Genomic DNA, 24663 nt, shown 5'->3' on the forward strand with positions numbered 1-24663 from the left:
ACCCGTGAAATGTGTTGTCAGAAGCATAGCATTTTTTTTAACATTACAGACTCCTTTTTCCAATTTCTTGGTGAGTCATCATAGGAGGTTAGACACCTCTATACGTATTTTGTTTCTTCTGTATACCAACCCACTACAAAATATACACATATTGGGTGCCTCCCCAACATCCCAATCGTCTTTAACAAAGGTAATGCATATGCAAAAGCAAAATAATATACCAATAATAAAAACTAATCTTACATTCCATGCAGGGTTAAGAATCACTTTGACCATTGTATTTTTGTCCCAGCATATATCAGCTATTTCCTCAATGCTAACAATAAAGTATCCACCAATTGTAGCAATTGAATAGTTATCCGTCTGGCTATCCAATGAGCAGTCCGTAGATGATTCAACTCTGGCTTTCCCATCTTGGAGAATGATTGTTGTCATCTGAAATTGTAAGTGAAACAAATGTGTGGCATTAAAACAAGGAAACATTTTGTATGTATATTGTTCATGCAACTGTATACGACTTATATTAACACAAATTGGAGCATCAACATTTTTTCTATTTTTTAATTTGAAAATAATTAAATAATTGTATTCAATAAAACAAAGAGAATAAACAATGACAGAAAATACTCAATGATCAAACATACTGTATGCTATGTTTAAGTTACTTATTGAGTTGCATAAAGTATTTTAAATGATAATTGTAACTAATGGACATGTCTTCCTTTTGTTCATTTGTTGTGAGAATCAAACACAGGACTCTAGAGCAGCCAAGCATTTTTATCACACTATTAGTTTAACAGAACTAAATCCAGTAATCCTGTAAGCTTGCAAGAGCACCCTCTGTTTTTCTTGTTTCTGCAGAACTTATTCTACAGTATTGAGTAAATATACAGATATATTTCTGTAATTCTTGATGCCATTGCTTAAACAGTTCTTAGTTTTCTGTTTCTGTAGTTAGATGTTCAATTCTAATCTGTATGAGTTATGTATGTATTTATGGTACCCAGTATTGCTATGGAAGATAATGGAATTTATGAATAAACAATAAGTAATAATTAGTGTCGGAAACACTCAAAACACCTGAATACTCCCGACTGTCGCTGCTCAGAACCAAACAAGCGGACAGGGTCAGAAAGAGTTCACTGGCTTGCAAGGAACATTACATTTCACCGGGCTCTGATACTTTCTCCCTCTAAACTGAAAGAAACCCTTTCTATACAAATATTTTATTAGTTGCTGTTTATTTAACTCTACTATAGATTGTCACACTTACTGACTGAAGACGAAGTGAAAAGCACGTATGGAGACAGAAGAAAGCAATACAAATTAAAATTAGGTTACCAAGTTATCCAAACCTGCAATATTTTTTTCTGAAATAAGGTTTGAAACAACATGATGATGCATTTAAAAGTTGACTTACCCCAGTTTGAATGACAACCTTCCTCGAACAGGTTAGCTCACCCTCACAGCAAGGTTCACTTTGTACTGATATCTGAAATTTTCCATTCGCATTTCCCTCACCCTGGAATAATAACACATAATAACATTATGATTAGGTGACAACATTTCCAGAAGGGAGAAAAGGCAGAAATATAGATGTGTTTGTGTTATTTTTTCTACAATTCCTGACTAACAATTAGGCTCGGTTCCCAAATGTACCCGTTTGATACATTTTGCAAGCTAGCTCAGTGCAGGAAGTGGATACTAATGTTAAAAATTAGATTAGATCCACTTTCACTTGTTAAATAAAAACTGATCCCTTTGCCGCCCCACTCTGTGCCAAATGGATTTATCGCAAATGGGAACGGAGCCTAAAAATCATACAAATGGGAACTGAGCCTAAAAATCATAAGTCATGCCTGGCAGATAAGAAAGAAAGAGGGACATGAATATTGTGCAGCCAAAATAATTTGTCTCTATCCAAAATGGTCACTATTTTGCCTTCAGATTTAATATAACGACTATTTTACAATATGTATGATAAAGAAAAGGACATTTACAGAAAATGCAGGAAATCAGATTGCAAAAAATGTAAAGAAATTGCACTGCTTTAATTCTGACTTGTATGCAGTTTAGAAATGAACCAGTTAATTTGGGCACTAAAGGCATCGCAGTAATTTGGGTGTTCCATAGGCACCAATGTAAATGGCAACAATTAGCAGCTATAAGTGTTAATTTGGGCCCCAAGGCACAAAGAGTGGCTACATATTGTGCAACTAAAGCAAATTACATATCGTAAAATACCTGCTATATTTAGCCACAGTTTGTGTAGTGGGCGGACCTGGCACCTGCTATTCTATTGGGTGCATGCATTCACCAAATTAAGCCTTATAGCCACTAATCGTAGATATACATTGGCACCTATGGTGGCGCTTTAACTACCTATTTGCAGATGCAGTTTAGTTAGGGTTAGGTCTCAGTTTGTTGGGGGTTAGTTAAAGCGGGGCTATTCAACCCTGTCCTCAAGTACCACCAATAGTGCATGTTTTGTGGAAATCCACAGAGGCAGTTAATCAGCTCTATGCTCTGCTGAGACACTAATTGCCTCACCTGTGAATGTTTGTGGTTTTCTGCAAAACATGCACTGTTGGTGGTACTTGAGGACAGGGTTGAAAAGCCCTGAGTTAAAGGACACCTGAGGTGAGAGAGATACGGAGACATATTTCTTTCCTTGTAAACAATGCCAGTTGCCTGGCAGTCCTGTTGATCTTCTGGCATATGTAGTGTCTGAGTCAACACACTGGAACAAGCATATAGCTAATTCAATAAAACCTGAATCAGCTGAGTCAGAGTATCTGATCTGCATATGCTTGTTCAGGGTCTTTGGCCAAAAGTCTTCTAAACCCAAGAACGGGAGTACTGCCAGGCAACTGGTATTATTTAATAGCAAATTAATATGGTTGACTCCATATCTCTCTCACCTCAGGTTCCCTTTAAGGTTTGGCATACGTTTGGGGGGGTCGTATAGGATTAAGCATAGATTAGGGGGTTGTTTAGGGTTAAGTATAGGGAGCGGGTGGATTAGGGTTAGGCATAGGCAGAAGGTTAGATAGAGTTAGGTACCGATAAAGGGAGGGTACAAGTGAGAATGGGGTCAGGTTAGGTAATAGTAAAACATTGATACAAAATTACCAATAGTTTACTATTGCAATTACAAAGCCTAATTGTAATAATGGCAGTATTTGTATAGCGCCTTTCTCCTGTCGGACTCAAAGCGCTTGCGAGGCAGCCACTAGAGCGCACTCAGTAGGCAGTAGCAGTGTTAGGGAGTCTTGCCCAATGAACTCCTTACTGAATTACTGGCTTACTGAACAGGCAGAGCCGAGATTCGAACCCAGGTCTCCCATGTCAGAGGCAGAGCCCTTAACCAGTACACCATCCAGCCAATTGTAGAATAGTGGATCTGAGCTAAGAACTTCCTCTCTGCTCTAAAAGATTAGGCACAGTATGAAAACAATTAGGGAAAAATGTCTCTGTTACAATGCACAGAATGCACAGAAATGCCCAAAAGAGCCCTAAAATGTACTGAATGAACTTTCAGGGAGCAAAGAAAGGGGTAAAGCATCTGTCTTTTCCTGTACAGCCAGCACTGCCAGGGCCAAGGTGCTGTGAGTCATGCCTACTGTTTACACATTTGTTACAATAAACTGTAAATTAACAAAAACAGCTATGTGCAGCTGATTTCTACAGCATTTCTATGTGGAATTAACACTTTTCAGTCTGTTCTTTGCAGGAGTCGGGTCCATTTTAAATGCAATTCTAAGCTGCATATAATTTGAATTACATTTTCATGCAAGTCAGTTTCATGCATTACTTTGTGATGCAATATCCATAAGTTATATCCTGAATAAGAGCTACAACTGGTAAGGTGTAGTGATGACTCTCTATACAGTTTTCTATTTATAGTTAATACACTGTTAATATCCTGTGATTTTAGATACAGTGTAGGATAGTAGGACTATGTGTTTTAATTCTCAAACACTATCTTTATCTAATTTCTAGAGGCTATACTAGAGGTGAGCTCTTCTACCCCTCAGAACCCCCCCCCCCCCCAATAGGTATTGTGCTATGGGGTTTTATTTTTAATTTTTCCTTTTAGTGTTGGTTGACTGCCTCATCTGAGCAAATAACCAAATTTCCCTGATGAGGCATCTTACGTTTTTAATTTTCCTCCCTATATACAGTTGGACAAGACAACTGATCAGCTATACCAGGCAAGACACAACATTTATATTGCACTATTCTCCTGGTGGACCCAAACCAATTCAGAGTTGCAGCCACTTAGAGCACACTCCATAGGAAACATTTAGCATTAGAGAGCCTTGCCCAATGATTCCCTACTCTTTTGCATACTGGCTTGAGTTGGTACAATACATCAAAGGCAGCCCACTTAACCAGTATGTTTATCAAGTTAGTTTGCATTAAGTTAGCAAGGTCTCTCTGCTACCATCTTCTCCTTGGTTTGCACTGAGACACTAAGATCCTTTTTCAGACAAATAGGTGAAGTAACTTCCATAACTGTCAAATTACATTTCAAACTAATTGTATCCATAGAACTGCTTAAAATCACCCGTATTTTGCCATCCCTGTAGAATCCTTGCTTAGTACTCATGCCCTTTTGACACAAGAAATCATCCAGTATCCTTTCTGCCATGAGCTTCTTTATCTGTCAATGGCAAATGCATCCCTACAGGAAACTGACCTTTTTTTTCTAACACATTGTATTCCCAAACCCCCTCAAAATCACCCTAATTACACCTTTCCCATTGACTGCAATGTGTTTCACCTCATTTTTCGTGTTTCCACTAAATTCAGGCAGGGTATTTATCCACAGTTCCGCTTATCTCTCATTTTAAATCGGGCCACATGTTCAGAATCAGGGCCTTAACTGATCTTTTATTTTAGCTTTCTAATTTAGGGATTGCTTCTCTAAATGACAGGAAATCTGCAGAGTACATATAGCACACTGCAAATTTACTAGCATTTGTGCAATTCACGTAACTTGCATTGTACAAATAGCACAGCTCATCTCATGGATACAATGCGCTTATTCTATAATGTGAGAAACAAAAAGTGAAGCACGGGTTTCAGAAGCAATGCACACGTATACATAACTCAAGCTGCACTATGTGCAAAACACCTGTTACGTAGTTTGCATGCACACCAGTACAATGTCCATACACTGCGTGCACACTGCAATTTTACTGTCATTTAGTAAATCAACCTTTTAGTCTTTTTGTTCTCTTGGAATACAGAAAACATATTTTCTTTAACAAAAAATGAAGTTCACATTAAAAGAAATTATTACATTTCAAATAATGAATGCACTTTTCATAATCTTTAGCAGCAATAATTAGGCATTATTTAATAGCCCAAACATTATATAATCAGTTTCAGTGACAAAAATATGTATACTCACTTGGACAACTGTATATTGGCAGAGTCCATTAAAACTATATTGCAGAGCATCAAAAGTTGCAACATGACCACTTCCATGGATATGACAAACACTTTGACATTCTTCTGATGTGCATTCCCATGCTCCTTTGTTGCAGACACTATATGAAAAGGTATATGGTAAGCTTCTGTACACAACCATATATTTTTTGAAATCTGACATTTAAAATAGTTTCATTAACCTTTTCAAATCCATTATGTAGACCACCCACGTCCCCCAGCACTTACTTTTCCATCCGCTGTGCAAGGGGGATGTGGATGATCCCTGAGAGCTGTGTCTGGAGGAGCCAATGCGGTCTCTACCTCCTTGCACCAGGGGCATAAGGGTGGGTTGGATTACATAAGATGACAGTGTGGCCAGCTGCAGCCATAATGCTCCTTGCTGGACATCAATCCATACAGTTAAAGTTCTGATTCAAAACATGTATGCGTGCTTACTGATAGATGTGGGTTAGATTAGTGTCCAGTTCATTAGAGGAGCTCAATCATTGTAAATTGTCCTGTCAAAAAATACTTCAGGATTGCAGAGACTATAAAATCCTCCATTTTAACAATATTAGTGGCTTTTATAACTGTCTGTGTTACAAGTTGCTATGTGCATGCATTTTAGAGTGCAACAGGTTAATATTAGTATTTACTTATAAAAAGTTGAAAAATCTAATCACCTGAAAACAATATGTTGTTTAAACTTAAATAATGTAATTTTTCAGTTTTCCATAGTGATAAATGTGACAAATTCAATAAGCCTAAAATTATCATACACTTAATTAATTACCATGGGCAATGGCCTCAATTCACAAAGCATTACCGTATGCGGTAATGCTGAAAATAGCACATTTTCCCAAACACTTAGCAAAGTGTCAATTCATAAAGGCTGTTACCGCATGAAAAACTGAAAATACCGAGCAGTTAGGAAAATTACCGACTTGGCTGTAGTTACCTCCAACACATGTCAGTAAATTGTCAGCAAATGTCAATTCATAAAGCCTTCAACAAGCGATAAGCCAGGCAATAATTACCGACACCTCTGGTGAGGTCTTAACAAGTTACCGACACCTCTGGTGAGGTCTTAACAATGCAAAGTGCAGAGAGCCCAAAGTCGGAGCAGGGAGCCGAAGCCTGTGTGAGTCATCTGTGCATAGAGCCCTCTCTGTGTGAGTCATCTGTGAAGGGAGCCAAAGTCTGTGTGAGTCATCTGTGCAGGGAGCCGAAGTCTGTGTGAGACATCTGTGCAGAGAGCCATCTGTGTGAGTCATCTGTGCAGAGAGCCGTCTGTGTTAGTCATCTGTGCAGGGAGCCGTCTGTGTGAATCATTTGTGCAGGGAGTCATCTGTGTGAGTAATTTGTGCAGGGAGCCATCTGTGTGAGTCATCTGTGCAGGGAGCCATCTGTGTGAGTCATCTGTGAAGGGAGCCAAAGTCTGTGTGAGTCATCTGTGCAGAGAGCCATCTGTGTGAGTCATCTGTGGAGAGAGCCATCTGTGTGAGTCATCTATGTAGGGAGCCGAAGTCTGTGTGACTGGTCTGTGCAGGGAGCCGTCTGTGTGGGTCATCTGTGCAGGGAGCCGTCTGTGTGAGTCATCTGTGCAGAGAGCCATCTGTGTGAGTAATCTGTGCAGGGAGCCAAAGTCTGTGTGAGTCATCTGTGCAGGGAGCCGAAGTCTGTGTGAGACATCTGTGCAGAGAGCCATCTGTGTGAGTCATCTGTGCAGAGAGCCGTCTGTGTGAGTCATCTGTGCAGGGAGCCGTCTGTGTGAATCATTTGTGCAGGGAGTCGTCTGTGTGAGTAATTTGTGCAGGGAGCCATCTGTGTGAGTCATCTGTGCAGGGAGCCATCTGTGTGAGTCATCTGTGAAGGGAGCCAAAGTCTGTGTGAGTCATCTGTGCAGAGAGCCATCTGTGTGAGTCATCTGTGGAGAGAGCCATCTGTGTGAGTCATCTATGTAGGGAGCCGAAGTCTGTGTGACTGGTCTGTGCAGGGAACCGTCTGTGTGGGTCATCTGTGCAGGGAGCCGTCTGTGTGAGTCATCTGTGCAGGCAGCCGTCTGTGTGAGTCATCTGTGCAGGGAGCCGTCTGTGTGAGTCATCTGTGCAGGGAGCCGTCTGTGTGAGTCATCTGTGCAGGGAGCCGTCTGTGTGAGGCATCTGTGCAGAGAGCTGTCTGTGTGAGTCATCTGTGCAGGGAGCCAAAGTCTGTGTGAGTCATCTGTGCAGGGAGCCGTCTGTGTGAGTAATTTGTGCAGGGAGTTGTCTGTGTGAGTCATTTGTGCAGGGAGCCGTCTGTGTGAGTCATCTGTGCAGGAAGCCGTCTGTGTGAGTCATCTATGCTGGGAACCATAATTACAGCTTATAACAAAAGAGAGATATTGTCACACTTCTGCTGTACTGCTATGGGCTGCGGTAATTTACCGAACTTCAAAGGCAGCTGTGAAAATCTGTATGAATTAGTACACAAAGGTCTAAAATACTGAATGCCGTATTTTCCATCCCAGATGTTTTTTATCACACTGCTTTTATGAATCGAGACCAATGTGTTCTGATTCTTAACTATGCACCTTTGTCACACCTCATGAGCTGCTCCATATGTACATAAACTGGATTGCATTTTGTACAGCACAGTTGTCTGTTTATTTATGAATGTTGTACAAATGTGTTTAAGCAATAGCACTTTCACATTCAATGAATTATTGGTAGCACAATCTCACTTCATACAGAACCCAGGTTCTATCATAAAGGTGTTCACATGCTGAACTCTGAGGCTGGGAGCACACTTTCCTGATTCTGGGTGCTTTTCTGCATAGAAAACCTGAGAACTAATGTTAATCAATGGGCTAGTGCACACACGGTTTTCCCATACAAAAAAGAAAAATAAACTGACAGCATTGCAGCACTGTTGTGCATTTTCTCTATCAATGACATTAGCCATTCTACTTTTTCCACATACAGACACTCATGGGGCCATATGCAATTCACTTTTTCACTTGAGTTTTCTCCTAGGAGAAAATGTTTCTTCTACAATTTATAATAACTTTTTAGCACTTTGCAATTGTAAAAGTACCAAAAAGTAAGTGAAAAAGTACTATCAAAATTATTTTGAGTATTTATTTACTTGCTAGTTGTTTAAAAAGCATTTTATTGACAAGTGTGAAAATTTCACCTAGGAGAAAACTCAGGTGAAAAAGTGAATTGCATATGGGCCATAGTGTGCAGAAAAGCTTGTAGAAAAATGCACACAAAACTGTCAGTTTGCTCCCAGCCTGATTTTTTTTTAATATTAGTCCAGGGTGCTTAGATTTATAGGTTATTTTGAGTTACAGCAGTGTGGCGTTGTATTAATTATGTTTAATTAATTTGATGATCATGAATTGTGATTATCTTTGACAATTAATACAATTAGTTAATTCATCATTTATGAATTGAGCGGTGCTGTCTCTTGAGGTTTCTCCTCGTTCTCTATAGGCATCTATTTGCAGCCCTAGCACACTCAACCACTGAATGGGTGCGGACATTCTGTGCTTTCCTTCTTAAAATGATGTGCTAAAAGAATATTTAAATGCAACTGGTAACACCCAAGAGCATTTTGTCAAAGGCAAAACTAAAAAAAAAAAAAAAGATTACATTTCAGAGTTATTAGAAAAGTAATTACCATTTATTACAGGAAGATGTCACAGAACTTCCACTTTCATATTCTTCCCCCCCATAAAAACACGGGCATTCATCAGCAGGGATACACTGTCCTAATGAATTTCTAACCATACCAACAGGGCAGTAACATCCAGGCGTACAAGTTTCATCCTGGTATAAAAAAGTAATATATTTCATTAAATATTCAGTACAAAATCTTTTACTGACAGGGAATTAAAGTTAAACATGAACAGTTACTCAATTTTAGTGCAAAAATGTATATAGAAAACTATACTACACAAGTACTGTATATCTGATGCTTTCAATATTGTCTTTCAACTTCAATCTACAGCTTCCATAATTTTTGTTTAGGAAACTTGCTGGAAACCATGACAATAGCATATTGGTGTTCAATAAAGATATTTCGAATTCTCATTGATTCGTGCTTGCAGAGCTACTTCCCTACAACTTATATGACTTATTCATTCTACACTACACTGCAGTAAGGAGGAGTCCTCATAGATGTAGGGATGCTGACTTTACATATGCAAAATTGGAAGTAATCATTGCAATTTCAGGAAAAACTAGGAACCATGCAAAGCAGTTTTCACAATGGCATGCTGAACTTAGAAGAAGTGATAATCAAAATGCAGATATTTCTATGAAGTATGGGGTGTTAAACACTTCTGTACAAATAATTTCATAATGTTTAGTAGAGGCAAGTTTTAAACTCAAAAAGAAAGCCAAAGTGATTGGTATATGGATGTAGCATACTCTGACTCTGCCATGGTGGAAATTCCCCAGATTTTTTTCTTAATTCTGCCAAGCCATGTATTGTCTTCACTGTTGCATACAGGAACACTGTCACTTTAATTTCTGCGAGCTCAGTCTATTACCAGATGTAATTTCATATATATGTAGAGAGATGGCCCGAACCTCTGATTTTCGGTTCGCGAACGTTAGCGAACCGCAATAGACTTCATTGGGGAGGTGAACTTTGAAAACTAGAAACACTTATGCTGGCCACAAAAGTGATGGAAAAGATGTTTCAAGGGGTCTAACACCTAGAGGTGGGCATGGCGGAGTGAGATAAACGCCAAAAGTCCCGGGGAAAAATCTGGATTTGACGCAAAGCAGCGTTTTAGGGGCAGAAATCACATTGAATGCTAAATTGCAGGCCTAAAGTGCTTTAAAACATCTTGCATGTGTATACATCAATCAGGGAGTGTAATTAGAGTACTGCTTCACACTGACACAACCAAACTCACTGTGTAACGCACCGCAAACAGTGGTTTGTGTAGTGACGGCCGTGCTGGACTGGTGCTCACCATGGCGAGATTGCTCTTCCTCAGTGATATCAGGTAATGTCTGAATGCCTTATCAACTTTCGATGGTTCTTTCTCTACCATTGTTAAAGCTTACATCTATTTTTTTTTTATTACATGTTCTGCTGGCTGTTCAGTACCTGCAACGAGAATCTGTTATGGAGGGCAAGTCTGCCATTGTGAGTGACCACGGAGTAATGGCCGGGGAATCTGGGTTCGATTCCGGAGTGGGAGCCTGAGAACTGGCTACCACCACCACACATCCAAGTAAGGACCCATTTGCTGTATAAGTAATGTACCTGCCCTGACCGTACTTTGCAGACGAGGCATCTGTGTTCAGATGGACACTCATATAGCCGGCGGCCATTGCTTCACTGTGATACGCAAGCCACTTCACTGCGGCAAGGTAATGATCATGAAGGGGAATTGGCACATGTACATGCCTTTTGTTTTGTTGTTGCAGCTGCAGTGCAGCTGGAAAAATTAGGCAGGCATGTACACACACCAGAAAAAGTATTATAGCGGCCGCTGCTAGCAGCAGCCTTAAAGATTCAGGAATCCACCTGGAGTTCTGGACCCTGTTGGTGGTGGCGGAGTAGGCAGTCAAGCGGCCTGTGGGCAGAGATGCTGTGTGGTAAGCGACTTAGTCTTGGGGCAGGCAGTCACAAAGCGTGCAGGCAGAGATGCTGTGTGTGGGGACTGACTTAGTCTTCGGGCAGGCCTGAGCCTGCTTTGCAGACCAGGCATCCATGGTCAGATGGACCCTTGACCCAACGCTGTGTGCCAGAGATGTCACCACTTGCCTTTCAACATCACAGTACAGTTTAGGTATGGCATTTTTTTAGAAAAAATTGCGGCCTGGTACAGAGCCAGATTTACCATAAGACACTGTAGGCACGTGCCTACAGGCCTCTTAAAGTGGCAGAAGCGCTCTACAAACATAACCCTACGCAAATTAATAGCTTCAGAGCGCGATATCGCTCACCCCTGGACCGCCCGTTCTCAGTTTGATGTCGGGTTTCCATTGCAGTCAACAACTGCACAGTGACAGTCCCCAGTGCCAGCCCCATTCATTAATTTATGCATGCAGGCATGTTGGCGGTGCGTGCTGGCTTAATTAATTTGCCAGCAACCATGGAGGAAACGGAGGGAGTCACTTCAAAGCCATGGAAAAGTGGGGGAAGCAAGAGAGGAGCTTTAAATGTAAAAAGCTCCGCCCCCCTTTTTCAAATGGTGCAGGCCAGGAGCAGTGGCGACCTGGACTCACCCGACAGTCAATGTGGCCGCACCTCTCCACAGTGCATCCGGCGGCTGCTATTGCATAATATTCCCACTTCCTGACTGCGACCACACGGCAACAGTCCTAAGAGTTTCTGCTGCTGCTCCTGCACGCTCTCCCTCTCTGTGAACTCATCCCTCGGCAGCGGTCAAGCAGGCAATGGCTCCAGCAGGACAGAAAGTAGCTGTCAAGTGGCAGCATCCGCATCTTCTGCCTGTCATGTGCTGGAGTCACAGCATGGGAGACTCAAGTTCAACCTCTTCCAGCATCCTCTAGTGTCAGCAGCAGCCAAAACAGCAGGACAGCATCAGAGAGGAGGAGTTAGTATGTGCCATTCGTGTAGCTGAGTAGTGTTGATATGAGAGAGAGGAGAGAGAGAGTGAGTGAGAGTCTAGTGTTTAGGGGAGTATGTGTGCATGTGTGTGTGTCTGTCTGATGTGCGTATGTCTGATTAGGGGTACATTTAAAGTTTTGACCTAAGTTTTAACTCTTCCTGACTTCCACAGACCAATTACCAGGGCTGTAGAGTCGGAGTCAGTGGGTTCATAAGCTGGAGAGTTGGAGTTGGGAGTTGGATGATTTTTGTACCAACTCCACAGGCCTGCCAATTACTGTCCTCACCCATTGACTTATTGGGCTTTCTGGAGTGTGTGTGTACCTGTTGTGACTCTCCCATCCGCAGTTTGTTACTAACACTGTGGGATGGCTGTTTTGTAGGCACACTATTATTGTTGGTGTCTTTATTTAGCACTGATATCTCATGCAGCACTTTACAGACTACATAGTCATGTCACTGACTGTCCTCAGAGAAGCTCACAATCTAACCCTAAAATAGTCATAGTCTAATATCCTCCCATATTATTTGTATGTATTTATATAACACTGGCATCTTCTGCAGCCCTTTACAGAGTACATAGTCATGTCTCTGGCTGTCATCAGAGGAGCTCACAATCTAATCCTGCCATAGTCATAGTCTAATGTCCTACCATATTATTATTATGTATTTGTATAGCACTGACATCTTCTGCAGCACTTTACAGAGTACATAGTCATGTCTCTGGCTGTCATCAGAGGAGCTCACAATCTAATCCTACCATAGTCATAGTCTAATGTCCTACCATATTATTATTATGTATTTGTATAGCACTGACATCTTCTACAGCACTTTACAGAGTACATAGTCATGTCTCTGGCTGTCATCAGAGGAGCTCACAATCTAATCCTACCATAGTCATAGTCTAATGTCCTACCATATTATTATTATGTATTTGTATAGCACTGACATCTTCTACAGCACTTTACAGTGTACATAGTCATAAGCACAGTCGTATTATCTGCTTGCTGTTGGTAATATTGGCATATATTTGGTAAATTCGCCACATCATTGGTGTTCTCTACTTGTCTTTGGTAATATCTGAATTACCTTGAGTGTTTTTATTGCCTGTGAAAGGGAGGCATGACTTAGGGTGGAGCTTGAGATGGGCGTCACAACTTTCGTGCCTACAGGCTCCTGAGCTGTAAATCTGGCCCTGGCCTGGTATCTTCCACTGCGGTGTGTGGCTTTGCTTTTGTGTGCTGCTTTTCCTCAGGTGGTCATCCCATTGTAGTTTGTGCTTTGTAATCATGTGCCTTCATAAGGTAGTTGTCCCTACACGGGTTTTGGTCTTTCCACGGCTCAATTTTCGATGGCAGAGAGTATAGATGGCATTGCTCTCATCTGAGGCAGACACACACAAACATTTCCACACCACTGAGCCCTGGGGTGATAGCACTTTGGTGGTGGTGGCCAACTGAGTGTTAAGTGGGGTGCCAGAATCAGAGCAGGAGGAGGAAGAAGGGTTGGGCCTCCAGGAGGGAGTGTAGCCTGATTGGCTACAATGTGCCTGCTGACTGTGATGTAGAGGGTCAAAATTGACCCTCATGATGCACTATGGGGGCGAACAGAACTTCCGGAAAAGTTTGCGGTTCTCCGTGAACGCGAACCCCGAAAGTTTGCCGGGAACCGTTTGCCGGTGAACCGTTCGGGATATATATATATATATATATATATATATATATATATATATATATCAGGATATATATATATATATATATATATATATATATATATATATATATAGCTCAGGATATATATATAATAATGTGGTGACCTCTGGTCAGAGAGACAGCTGCATCTTGGTCTGAGATCTAACCTGAATATGATCACACAGACACCATTAAATTCTTTGACAATATACCAAAGACAAATAACATTTATTTCACCACATTTACTACAATTTTTGTAACTTCAACTTAAAACTCAAATCTCCCCCGTTTAATGAATGTAAAGATAACATGAATATATGCCACTAAGGGAAATGAGACTTCATTTCCCTTAGTGGCTTTGATATGATGACAGTTATACAGCACTCAAAGCCTTTAAAACGGAATCCACCAAAACTCGTTAATGTTGTTAAAAATCATAGAATACACAATCATCAACGACTTTCTTAAAATAAAAGATTATATCAAATAGGTTCACATTTCAGCTTACTGCCCACAAATCAAATGGCTGCGACAAACAGAAACTGTGAATGACCCAGGTTGTCCTGTGCATCATGAAAAACATCCTGCTGCATCCCAGCTGCACTGAAAGTAATATGGAAATAATCATCCCTATTCATCAAACTGTTTGGCGGGGAGCCTATTCACATCATGTATCAAATGACTGTGCAACAATTCTGTCTGGAGATGCATGATGATCCCCTTTTCAAAGACCACATTTTTAATGCATGCCCTTCCCACCCCCAATCCTTAGTAACCTCTATTTAACATGCAGCCTGAATAACCAAAGAGGTGGACTCTGGTGAGAAATTTTCAGATGGGATAGAAATCTCCACCCCTCCCTTTTATCCAGCAGGGCACCTTGTACTAATCTTAAAGTGAACCAAGCATCTTTTTTAGCACTCAGGACATTTCTATAGCACATGAAAAATGCATGCCAACAATCTTTTTCATTATTAAAATAAACTTTCATTTTACCTTGTATTTTACATTCAAATTAGTTTTATTAGCCTGTTTCAGCAGGCCTGCCCGGTCGGCCGCCCCCCGCAGATATTTCAGGAAGCTAATTGTTTTATTGAGCTAATTACCAAGAAGTAAACAATACCTTTTCAGCACAGCAACAAAGGGGGTGGGTAATTAGGACTGTTTCTTCAAAGACATTGTGTGTGTGTCAATGTGTCAAGATAGCATCTCTGACTTCTGTAAATAAGGAATGTGAGAAGGGGAGAGGGAAACATGGCAGCTTCTATGCCAGGAGAGATTCCAGTGAAAAACAATGTGCTCAGTTCCCTTTAGTCAAGGGGTTCTTCCCCAACTCTGTTAACAAGGAAGTCATGGAAATATTATTTGAGGGGCTTGTGGTGCTACTTGGTTACCTCCTTAAACAGAGCTGAACTGTTAGCTACACCTTCCCAGGTAAATTAATAAGGTAAGAGGTAATTTAAAACAGATTACCTATTTATGATCAAATATAAAAATGTAATGTCAAAGAAAATAACTTAATAAACACAAGTGAACAATTAAATCAATGAAAATCATATATAGCAGGGGTCCCCAACCTTTTTGAGCCCGGGGCCCCCTATACCGACCAAACTTTTCTCTGGGGCCCGGGGGAGGGGTGTGGGGATTTGGGGGTCGTGGTTAGTGGCGGCGGCAGTCCCCCTCCTGCCTTTTTTCCCCCGACTGTGAGTGTAGTATATACACTCGGCCCCTCAGAAAAACTGCCCAGGGACCACCAAGGGGGCCGCGGCCCCCAGGTTGGGGACCCCTGATATATAGCACCTGATTTGAACATATCTCAAGAAACACAAACATTTGCGTACTATTTTCACCCTACCGAAATGACACAGATGTTCCTGATATTAGTTATCACATTACAACAAGTTTGTTACCCTTTCATATGACGCTGCCACACAAGCAAAAAAAAGTAAATAAAATAAAAGATCTAGTCCAACTTACATAAGTGATAGGCAAGTTTCTAGTTCTGCAGCTTACATCAACTCTTTTTTCACTGTTGGGATACCGACAGTCTTCATATTCTGCTCCACCCGAGCAAGGCTCTAAAGTCAAAGAAACACAACACACACAACAGATATGTTTTGTTTCTCATTTTGAAATGATCAAAAATAGAAAACATAGTTTAACCATTTTACTATATTCCTGTGCAGTTAACATACTAAACTTCTTTAGTGCCTTTAATATCTGCCTTATATTATTTAGGTTTTTGCTGACTTCCCTTTATCTCATGATCGACCTACGGTAAACACATATAACAACAGTTTTATATGATTGCTGTGCATAATATTGCTTATCAATGATTCATATGCATTAAACTATGCATAAGTCAACGCCTTCGTCATTGTCAAATTAATCAAGTCAGGTTTCATCTACTGCCAAAGTAGTATTTCTTGTAAGCAACTTAAAGACTCACTTAAAGAGACACTGAAGCGAAAAAAAAATATGATATAATGAATTGGTTGTGTACTATGAATAATTACTAGAAGATTAGCAGCAAAGAAAATATTCTCATACTTTTACTTTCAGGTATATAGTGTTTTTTCTAACATTGCATCATTCTATAATATGTGCAGATTACACAACATTCAGCATTCAAAATGAGTCTTTCAGAGCAGTCTGTGAAGTAATGAACTCTCCTCTGGCAGAGGAAAAGTAAACAGTTCAATTACAGTTAAGATAATAAAAGTCAGATAACAGCCCTCTCCACAACTAACTTAGTCGGAGAGCTTAATAGCTTTTTTGCATAGAGATAACAACTGGAGTTTCTCAACTCTTCCTGTACTGGAAACAATTAGACTGATGTATCTGATCTTAATGTTTTATTTCTTAGCTGTACTACACATACAAATCATAATATCATAATTTTTTTTTCGCTTCAGTGTCTCTTTAAGACTAGCAAATAACTAAGATTAACAGCATGAAGGACTTTCATTGCTCAGCTTGCATTTGTTTGTTTTTTGTTTACAATAAGTATTTGGAACATGCTGGTGTGAGTCATTAGTACACAAATATTAAAGCTCCCATTTGAAGAAATAGGTGATGGTAGCAAGAAAGGGGTTCCTGTCTAGGGTGCTTAGCATTCCAGCAGTCGTAAATGCCTTGCAGAGGTGGAGAGCAGGCTAAACATCCACCCCCCGCCCCCGACAAAGTCCCATGCCAGTGCTAATGGGTTAAGTAGCACATCAAACATCCCCTTGCCTTTTGGGAACGTCCAGGAATGAATACGTGAAGGTGAACATTGCTAAAGGATTCCTTTAATAATGGAGAGATCAAATCCACTGGCCATAATTGCAAAAAAAATAGTAAACACACAATACTGAATATTGTATGTCTTGATGCTGATTTTACATTTATCACACAGAATACATATGTAAAAAATACAGGGTGCTTTTCTCCTAGGCTTTCAGTTGTCAGCTAATTTACTCCTGAACACATGGCTCCAACAATATCTTAATCCTGGTTCCACTTTCTCCTAACCTTACCCTAAGGGAAGAGAAGTAAAACCTGTTGAAAAGAGTTATTTCAGCCAATTACAGGACTCTAAAAAGCTGACACATCAAAGCTGACACATGATTGAGTTTAAGGCAACTGGCAGAAATGGTACAAGATCGGACAGCATGGAGAGAGCTAACCCATAGAATCACCAAGCGTCAGATACGACTGAATGGATAACATCATAATCAAAAAGAGGGAAGTAATGTGTACAGAGTCAACAAATAAAAATGCTTAGTGTATAAGGTGAGAAGGTCTCTCTTTGGCCTGTTTATGATCCTGGCTGAGTGAGGGAAGATGGGGCCATATGCAATTAACTTTTTCACCAAGGAGAAAATTTTTCATCTTTGATTTATAACTTTTTAGCACTTTGCAATTGTAAAAGTGCCAAAAAGTTAGTAAAAAAAAGGACTATCAAAATTATTTTGAGTATTTGTTTTCTTGTTGGTAGAAATGTCATGAACATAGAATTTTCTGTTCGCGAACACAAACTTCCGACAATTTCCGTCAAACAGGCGAATCTGGCGAATCTCCATAGACTTCAATGGACAGGTGAAAAACCTAAAAAGACTGTATATCGCCACAAATGTGATGTAAAAGTTGTTTCAAGGGGTCTAACACCTGAACTGTGGCATGCCAGAGGGGGATCCATGCCAAAAGTCTTACCAAAAATTAAGGAGTTGACGCACAGTCACTAATCACTAAAGGGCAGGAATCACATTATGCACAGCTCTGGGTGTCAGTGGGCTGTGGAGTTTCTCACACAGACAAATGCAATAGTACTATCAAAATACAGTAAAATAATTATGCACTGGAGTGGTTCTGTGCCTGCAACTTAACCTGCTGGGCGGTCTGGACGAGCTCAGCTCGTCCAGTACCGCCGGAGCCTGCCGCTCAGGCCCTGCTGGGCCGATTTGGCTCAAATAAAAAGCAGCACACGCAGCCGGCACTTTGCCAGCCGCGTGTGCTGCCTGATCGCCGCCGCTCTGCGGCGATCCGCCGCAAGCAGCGGCGAAAGAGGGTCCCCCCAGCCGCCTGAGCCCAGCGTAGCCGGAACAAAAAGTTCCGGCCAGCGCTAAGGGCTGGATCGGAGGCGGCTGACGTCAGGACGTCGGCTGACGTCGATGACGTCACTCCGCTCGTCGCTATGGCGACGATGTAAGCAAAACAAGGAAGGCCGCTCATTGCGGCCTTCCTTGTTTATTCTGGGCGCCGGAGGCGATCGGAAGAACGCCTCCGGAGCGCCCTCTAGTGGGCTTTCATGCAGCCAACTTTCAGTTGGCTGCATGAAATATTTTTTTTTTTATTAAAAAAAAACCCTCCCGCAGCCTGCCTGGCGATCTTAATAGAACGCCAGGCAGGTTAACCACTTCCCGACCGCTGTATTGACAATTGGCGGCCGGGAAGTGCACCCCGCAAGGACCGCCGTATTGACAATTGGCGGCGGTCCTTGTAGGGGCATGGGCGGAGCGATCGCATCATCCGTGACGCGATCCTCCGCCTCCGCCTGGCGCCGCTCACCCGCCGCAACATCCCGCCGGCCATACGGAAGCGCCGGCGGGATGTTAACCCGACGATCGCCGCATACAAAGTGTATAATACACTTTGTAATGTTTACAAAGTGTATTATACAGGCTGCCTCCTGCCCTGGTGGTCCCAGTGTCCGAGGGACCACCAGGGCAGGCTGCAGCCACCCTAGTCTGCACCAAGCACACTGATTTTTTACCCCCCCTGCCCCAGATCGCCCACAGCACCCATCAGACCCCCCCCCTGCCCACCCCCCAGACCCCTGTTTGCACCCAATCACCCCCCTAATCACCCATCAATCACTCCCTGTCACTATCTGTCAACGCTATTTTTTTTTTTATCCCCCCCCTGCCCACTGCTCCCTCCTGATCACCCCCCCACCCCTCAGATTCTCCCCAGACCCCCCCCCAGACCCCCCCCCCATGTACTGTATGCATCTATCCCCCCTGATCACCTGTCAATCACCTGTCAATCGCCTGTCAATCACCCATCAATCACCCCCTGTCACTGCCACCCATCAATCAGCCCCTAACCTGCCCCTTGCGGGCAATCTGATCACCCCCCCACACCAATAGATCGCCCGCAGATCCGACATCAGATCACCTCCCAAATCCATTGTTTACATCTATTCTCTCCTCTAAACACCCACTAATTACCCATCAATCACCCATCAATCACCCCCTATCACCACCTGTCACTTTTACCTATCAGATCAGACCCTAATCTGCCCCTTGCGGGCACCCAATCACCCGCCCACACGCTCAGATTGCCCTCTGACCCCCCCTTATCAATTCACCAGTGCATTAATTACATCTGTTCTTCCCTGTAATAACCCACTGATCACCTGTCAATCACCTGCCAATCACCTATCACCCATCAATCACCCCCTGTCACCCCCTGTCACTGCCACCCATCAATCAGCCCCTAACCTGCCCCTTGCGGGCAATCTGATCACCCACCCACACCATTAGATCGCCCGCAAACCCGCCGTCAGATTACCTCCCAAATGTATCGTTTACATCTGTTATCTTCTCTAAACACCCACTAATTACCCATCAATCACCCATCAATCACCCCCTATCACCACCTGTCACTGTTACCTATCAGATCAGACCCTAATCTGCCCCTTGCGGGCACCCAATCACCCGCCCACACGCTCAGATTGCCCTCACACCCCCCCCCCCTTATCAATTCGCCAGTGCATTAATTACATCTGTCCTTCCCTGTAATAACCCACTGATCACCTGTCAATCACCTGCCAATCACCTATCACCCATCAATCACCCCCTGTCACTGCCACCCAACAATCAGCCCCTAACCTGCCCCTTGCGGGCAATCTGATCACCCACCCACACAAATAGATCGCCCGCAGATCCGACATCAGATCACCACCCAAGCGCAGCGTTTACATCTATTCTCTCCTCTAAACACCCACTAATTACCCATCAATCACCCCCTATCACCACCTGTCACTGTTACCCATCAGATCAGACCCTAATCTGCCTCTTGCGGGCACCCAATCACCCGCCTACACGCTCAGATTGCCCTCAGACCCCCCCTTATCAATTCGCCAGTGCAATATTTACATCTGTCCTTCCCTGTAATAACCCACTGATCACCTGTCAATCACCTGCCAATCACCTATCACCCATCAATCACCCCCTGTCACTGCCACCCATCAATCACCCCCTGTCACTGCCACCCATCAATCACCCGCTGTCACTGCCACCCATCAATCAGCCCCTAACCTGCCCCTTGCGGGCAAACTGATCACCCACCCACACCAATAGATCGCCCGCAGATCCGACATCAGATCACCACCCAAGCGCAGTGTTTCCATCTATTCTCTACCCTAAACACCCACTAATTACCCATCAATCACCCCCTGTCAATGCTACCTATCAGATTAGACCCCTATCTGCCCCTAGGGCACTCAATCACCCGCCCACACCCTCAGAATGCCCTCAGACCCCAGCCCTGATCACCTCGCCAGTGCATTGCTTGCATCTATTCCCCCCTCTAATCACACCTTGAGACACCCATCAATCACCTCCTGTCACCCCCTAGCACACCTACCCATCAGATCAGGCCCCAATTTGCCCCGTGTGGGCTCCTGATCACTCGGCCAAACCCTCAGATCCCCCTCAGACCCCCTTCCGATCACCTCCCCAGTGCATTGATTGCATCTATTTTCCCCTCTAACCACCCCCTGAGACACCCATCAATCACCTCCTGTCACCCCCCCCCTAGCACTCCTATCCATCAGATCAGGCCCAATACAACCTGTCATCTAAAAGGCCACCCTGCTTATGACCGGTTCCACAAAATTCGCCCCCTCATAGACCACCTGTCATCAAAATTTGCAGATGCTTATACCCCTGAACAGTCATTTTGAGACATTTGGTTTCCAGACTACTCACGGTTTTGGGCCTGTAAAATGCCAGGGTGGTATAGGAACCCCACAAGTGACCCCATTTTAGAAAAAAAGACACCCCAAGGTATTTTGTTAGGTGTATGACGAGTTCATAGAAGATTTTATTTTTTGTCAAAAGTTAGCGGAAATTCATTTTTATTGGTTTTTTTTCCCAAAGTGTCATTTTTCACTAACTTGTGACAAAAAATAAAATCTTCTATGAACTCGCCATACACCTAACAGAATACCTTGGGGTGTCTTCTTTCTAAAATGGGGTCACTTGTGGGGTTCCTATACTGCCCTGGCATTTTAGGGCCCCTAAACCGCGAGGAGTAGTCTAGAAAACAAATGCTTCAAAATGATCTGTGAATAGGACGTTGGGCCCCTTAGCGCACCTAGGCTGCAAAAAAGTGTCACACATGTGGTACGCCGACAAAAAAATAAAAACTTCTATGAACTCACCATACTCCTAACGGAATACCTTGGGGTGTCTTCTTTCTAAAATGGGGTCATTAGTGGGGTTCCTATACTGCCCTGGCATTTTAGGGGCCCTAAACCGCGAGGAGTAGTCTTGAAACAAAAATGACCTGTGAAATCCTAAAGTTACTCATTGGACTTTGGGCCCCTTAGTGCAGTTAGGGTGCAAAAAAGTGCCACACATGTGGTATCGCCGTACTCGGGAGAAGTAGTATAATGTGTTTTGGGGTGTATTTTTACACATACCCATGCTGGGTGGGAGAAATACCTCTGTAAATGACAATCTTTTGATTTTTTTACACACAATTGTCCATTTACAGAGGTATTTCTCCCAACCAGCATGGGTATGTGTAAAAATACACCCCAAAACACATTGTACTACTTCTCCCGAGTATGGCTATACCACATGTGTGGCACTTTTTTGCACCCTAACTGCGCTAAAGGGCCCAAAGTCCTATGAGTACCTTTAGGATTTCACAGGTCATTTTGAGAAATTTCGTTTCAAGACTACTCCTCACGGTTTAGGGCCCCTAAAATGCCAGGGCAGTATAGGAACCCCACAAATGACCCCATTTTAGAAAGAAGACACCCCAAGGTATTCCGTTAGTAGTATGGCGAGTTCATAGAAGATTTTATTTTTTGTCACAAGTTAGCGGAAATTGATTTTAATTGTGTTTTTTCACAAAGTGTCATTTTCCGCTAACTTTTGACAAAAAATAAAATCTTCTATGAACTCACCATACTCCTAACGGAATACCTTGGGGTGTCTTCTTTCTAAAATGGGGTCATTTGTGGGGTTCCTATACTGCCCTGGCATTTTAGGGGCCCTAAACCGTGAGGAGTAGTCTTGAAACGAAATTTCTCAAAATGACCTGTGAAATCCTAAAGGTACTCATTGGACTTTGGGCCCTTTAGCGCAGTTAGGGTGCAAAAAAGTGCCACACATGTGGTATCGCCGTACTCAGGAGAAGTAGTATAATGTGTTTTGTGGTGTATTTTTACACATACCCATGCTGAGTGGGAGAAAGATCTCTGTAAATGGACAATTGTGTGTTATAAAAATTAACAAATTGTCATTTACAGAGATATTTCTCCCACCCAGCATGGGTATGTGTAAAAATACACCCCAAAACACATTATACTACTTCTCCTGAGTATGGCAATACCACATGTGTGGCACTTTTTTGCAGCCTAACTGCGCTAAGGGGTCCAAAGTCCAATGAGCACCTTTAGGCTTTACAGGGGTGCTTACAATTTAGCACCCACCAAAATGTCAGGACAGTAAACACACCCCACAAATGACCCCATTTTGGAAAGTAGACCCTTCAAGGTATTCAGAGAGGGGCATGGTGAGTCCGTGGCAGATTTCATTTTTTTTTTTGTCGCAAGTTAGAAGAAATGGAAACTTTTTTTTTTCTTTTTTTTTCTCACAAAGTGTCATTTTCCGCTTACTTGTGACAAAAAATAATATCTTCTATGAACTCACTATGCCTCTCAGTGAATACTTTTGGATGTCTTCTTTCCAAAATGGGGTCATTTGGGGGGTATTTATACTATCCTGGAATTCTAGCCCCTCATGAAACATGACAGGGGGTCAGAAAAGTCAGAGATGCTTGAAAATGGGAAAATTCACTTTTTGCACCATAGTTTGTAAACGCTATAACTTTTACCCAAACCAATAAATATACACTGAATGGGTTTTTTTTAATCAAAAACATGTTTGTCCACATTTTTCGCGCTGCATGTATACAGAAATTTTACTTTATTTGAAAAATGTCAGCACAGAAAGTTAAAAAAAATCATTTTTTTGCCAAAATTCATGTCTTTTTTGATGAATATAATAAAAAGTAAAAATTGCAGGAGCAATCAAATAGCACCAAAAGAAAGCTTTATTAGTGACAAGAAAAGGAGCCAAAATCCATTTAGGTGGTAGGTTGTATGAGCGAGCAATAAACCGTGAAAGCTGCAGTGGTCTGAATGGAAAAAAAGTGGCCGGTCCTTAAGGGGTAGAAAGCCCTAGGTCCTCAAGTGGTTAATGAGGCAACAGCAGTAGTGTGCTCACAGCTCTGGGTGTCAATGGGCTGTGGAGTGTCACACACAAAAAAACACTGATGCACTAGCTCTCAAAAGGGCTGTTTGAGATGCTTTCACAGCTAGTGAGGAACAAAGACACAGGCCTAGCTAATGCTTTCCTTACCTATCTGCAGCAAGTCTGACCCTGCTCTCACTAACAGTCAGCAGCCAGCAGAGAATTAATCCAATATGGCCACCGCAATTTCTTTTTGATAGGGGTGGGGGTCCAGGAAGTGGTGCTAGCTGATTGGCTGCCATGTATCTGACTGTGAGGTAAGGGGTCAAAGTTTAGCTCAATAATGATGTATAGGGGGTAAATGTTCTCTGTTAGCCATTAATTGCGAACAGCTGATGTTCGCAGAATAATGCTCGCCGACGAACAGTTGGGGCCATCTCTACTTGTTGGTTATTTAAAAGGCATTTTATTGACAAGTTTGAAAATTTCACCTAGGAGAAAACTCAGGTGAAAAAGTGGCCCATGGTGTGAGTAGCCTGGTGAAAGTAAATCATGGAAAGAATCTGTAATGTGGTCTGTACTTAAAGAGAATCTGTACTCTAAAATTCTTACAATAAAAAGCATACCATTCTATTCGATATGTTCTCCTGGGCCCCTCTGTGCTGTTTCTGCCACTCCCTGCTGCAATCCTAGCTTGTAATTGCCAGTTTTAGGCAGTTTACAAACAAAAGACATGGCTTCTAACCAGCTTGTGATAGGCTGACAGGAGCTCAGTCTGTGACTCATACAGAGCCTGCAGGGGGCATTGAGAGGGTGTGTATAGCTTCTATCCTATCACAAGGAGAGCAGCACATTCCTGCCTGAGTGACTGAGCCCGACAAAGCCATCAGAGGAAAGAAGATTAGATTATATAACAGAGATAATACAGCCACTGTGCAACTAGGAAAGGCTGCAGTAATCCAGAACACATTAGAACAGGT

General features: G+C 42.4%; 1 protein-coding gene across 1 annotated transcript in view; it reads right to left on the reverse strand.

Annotated features, from left to right (window-relative positions):
* Positions 1–24663, reverse strand: part of LOC137562298 (mucin-19-like) — a 177343-nt gene that overhangs the window by 132530 nt on the left and 20150 nt on the right. The window contains exons 10-14 of the mRNA XM_068273632.1: positions 15687–15787; positions 9103–9251; positions 5420–5558; positions 1421–1522; positions 244–435 (exon numbers count right to left, since the gene is read on the reverse strand). Coding sequence (XP_068129733.1) covers positions 244–435; positions 1421–1522; positions 5420–5558; positions 9103–9251; positions 15687–15787 — 683 coding nt within the window. The remainder of the gene's footprint in view (positions 1–243; positions 436–1420; positions 1523–5419; positions 5559–9102; positions 9252–15686; positions 15788–24663) is intronic.

This window comes from Hyperolius riggenbachi, chromosome 3 (assembly GCF_040937935.1).
Source record: "Hyperolius riggenbachi isolate aHypRig1 chromosome 3, aHypRig1.pri, whole genome shotgun sequence".
NCBI classification, from domain to species: Eukaryota; Metazoa; Chordata; class Amphibia; order Anura; family Hyperoliidae; genus Hyperolius; species Hyperolius riggenbachi.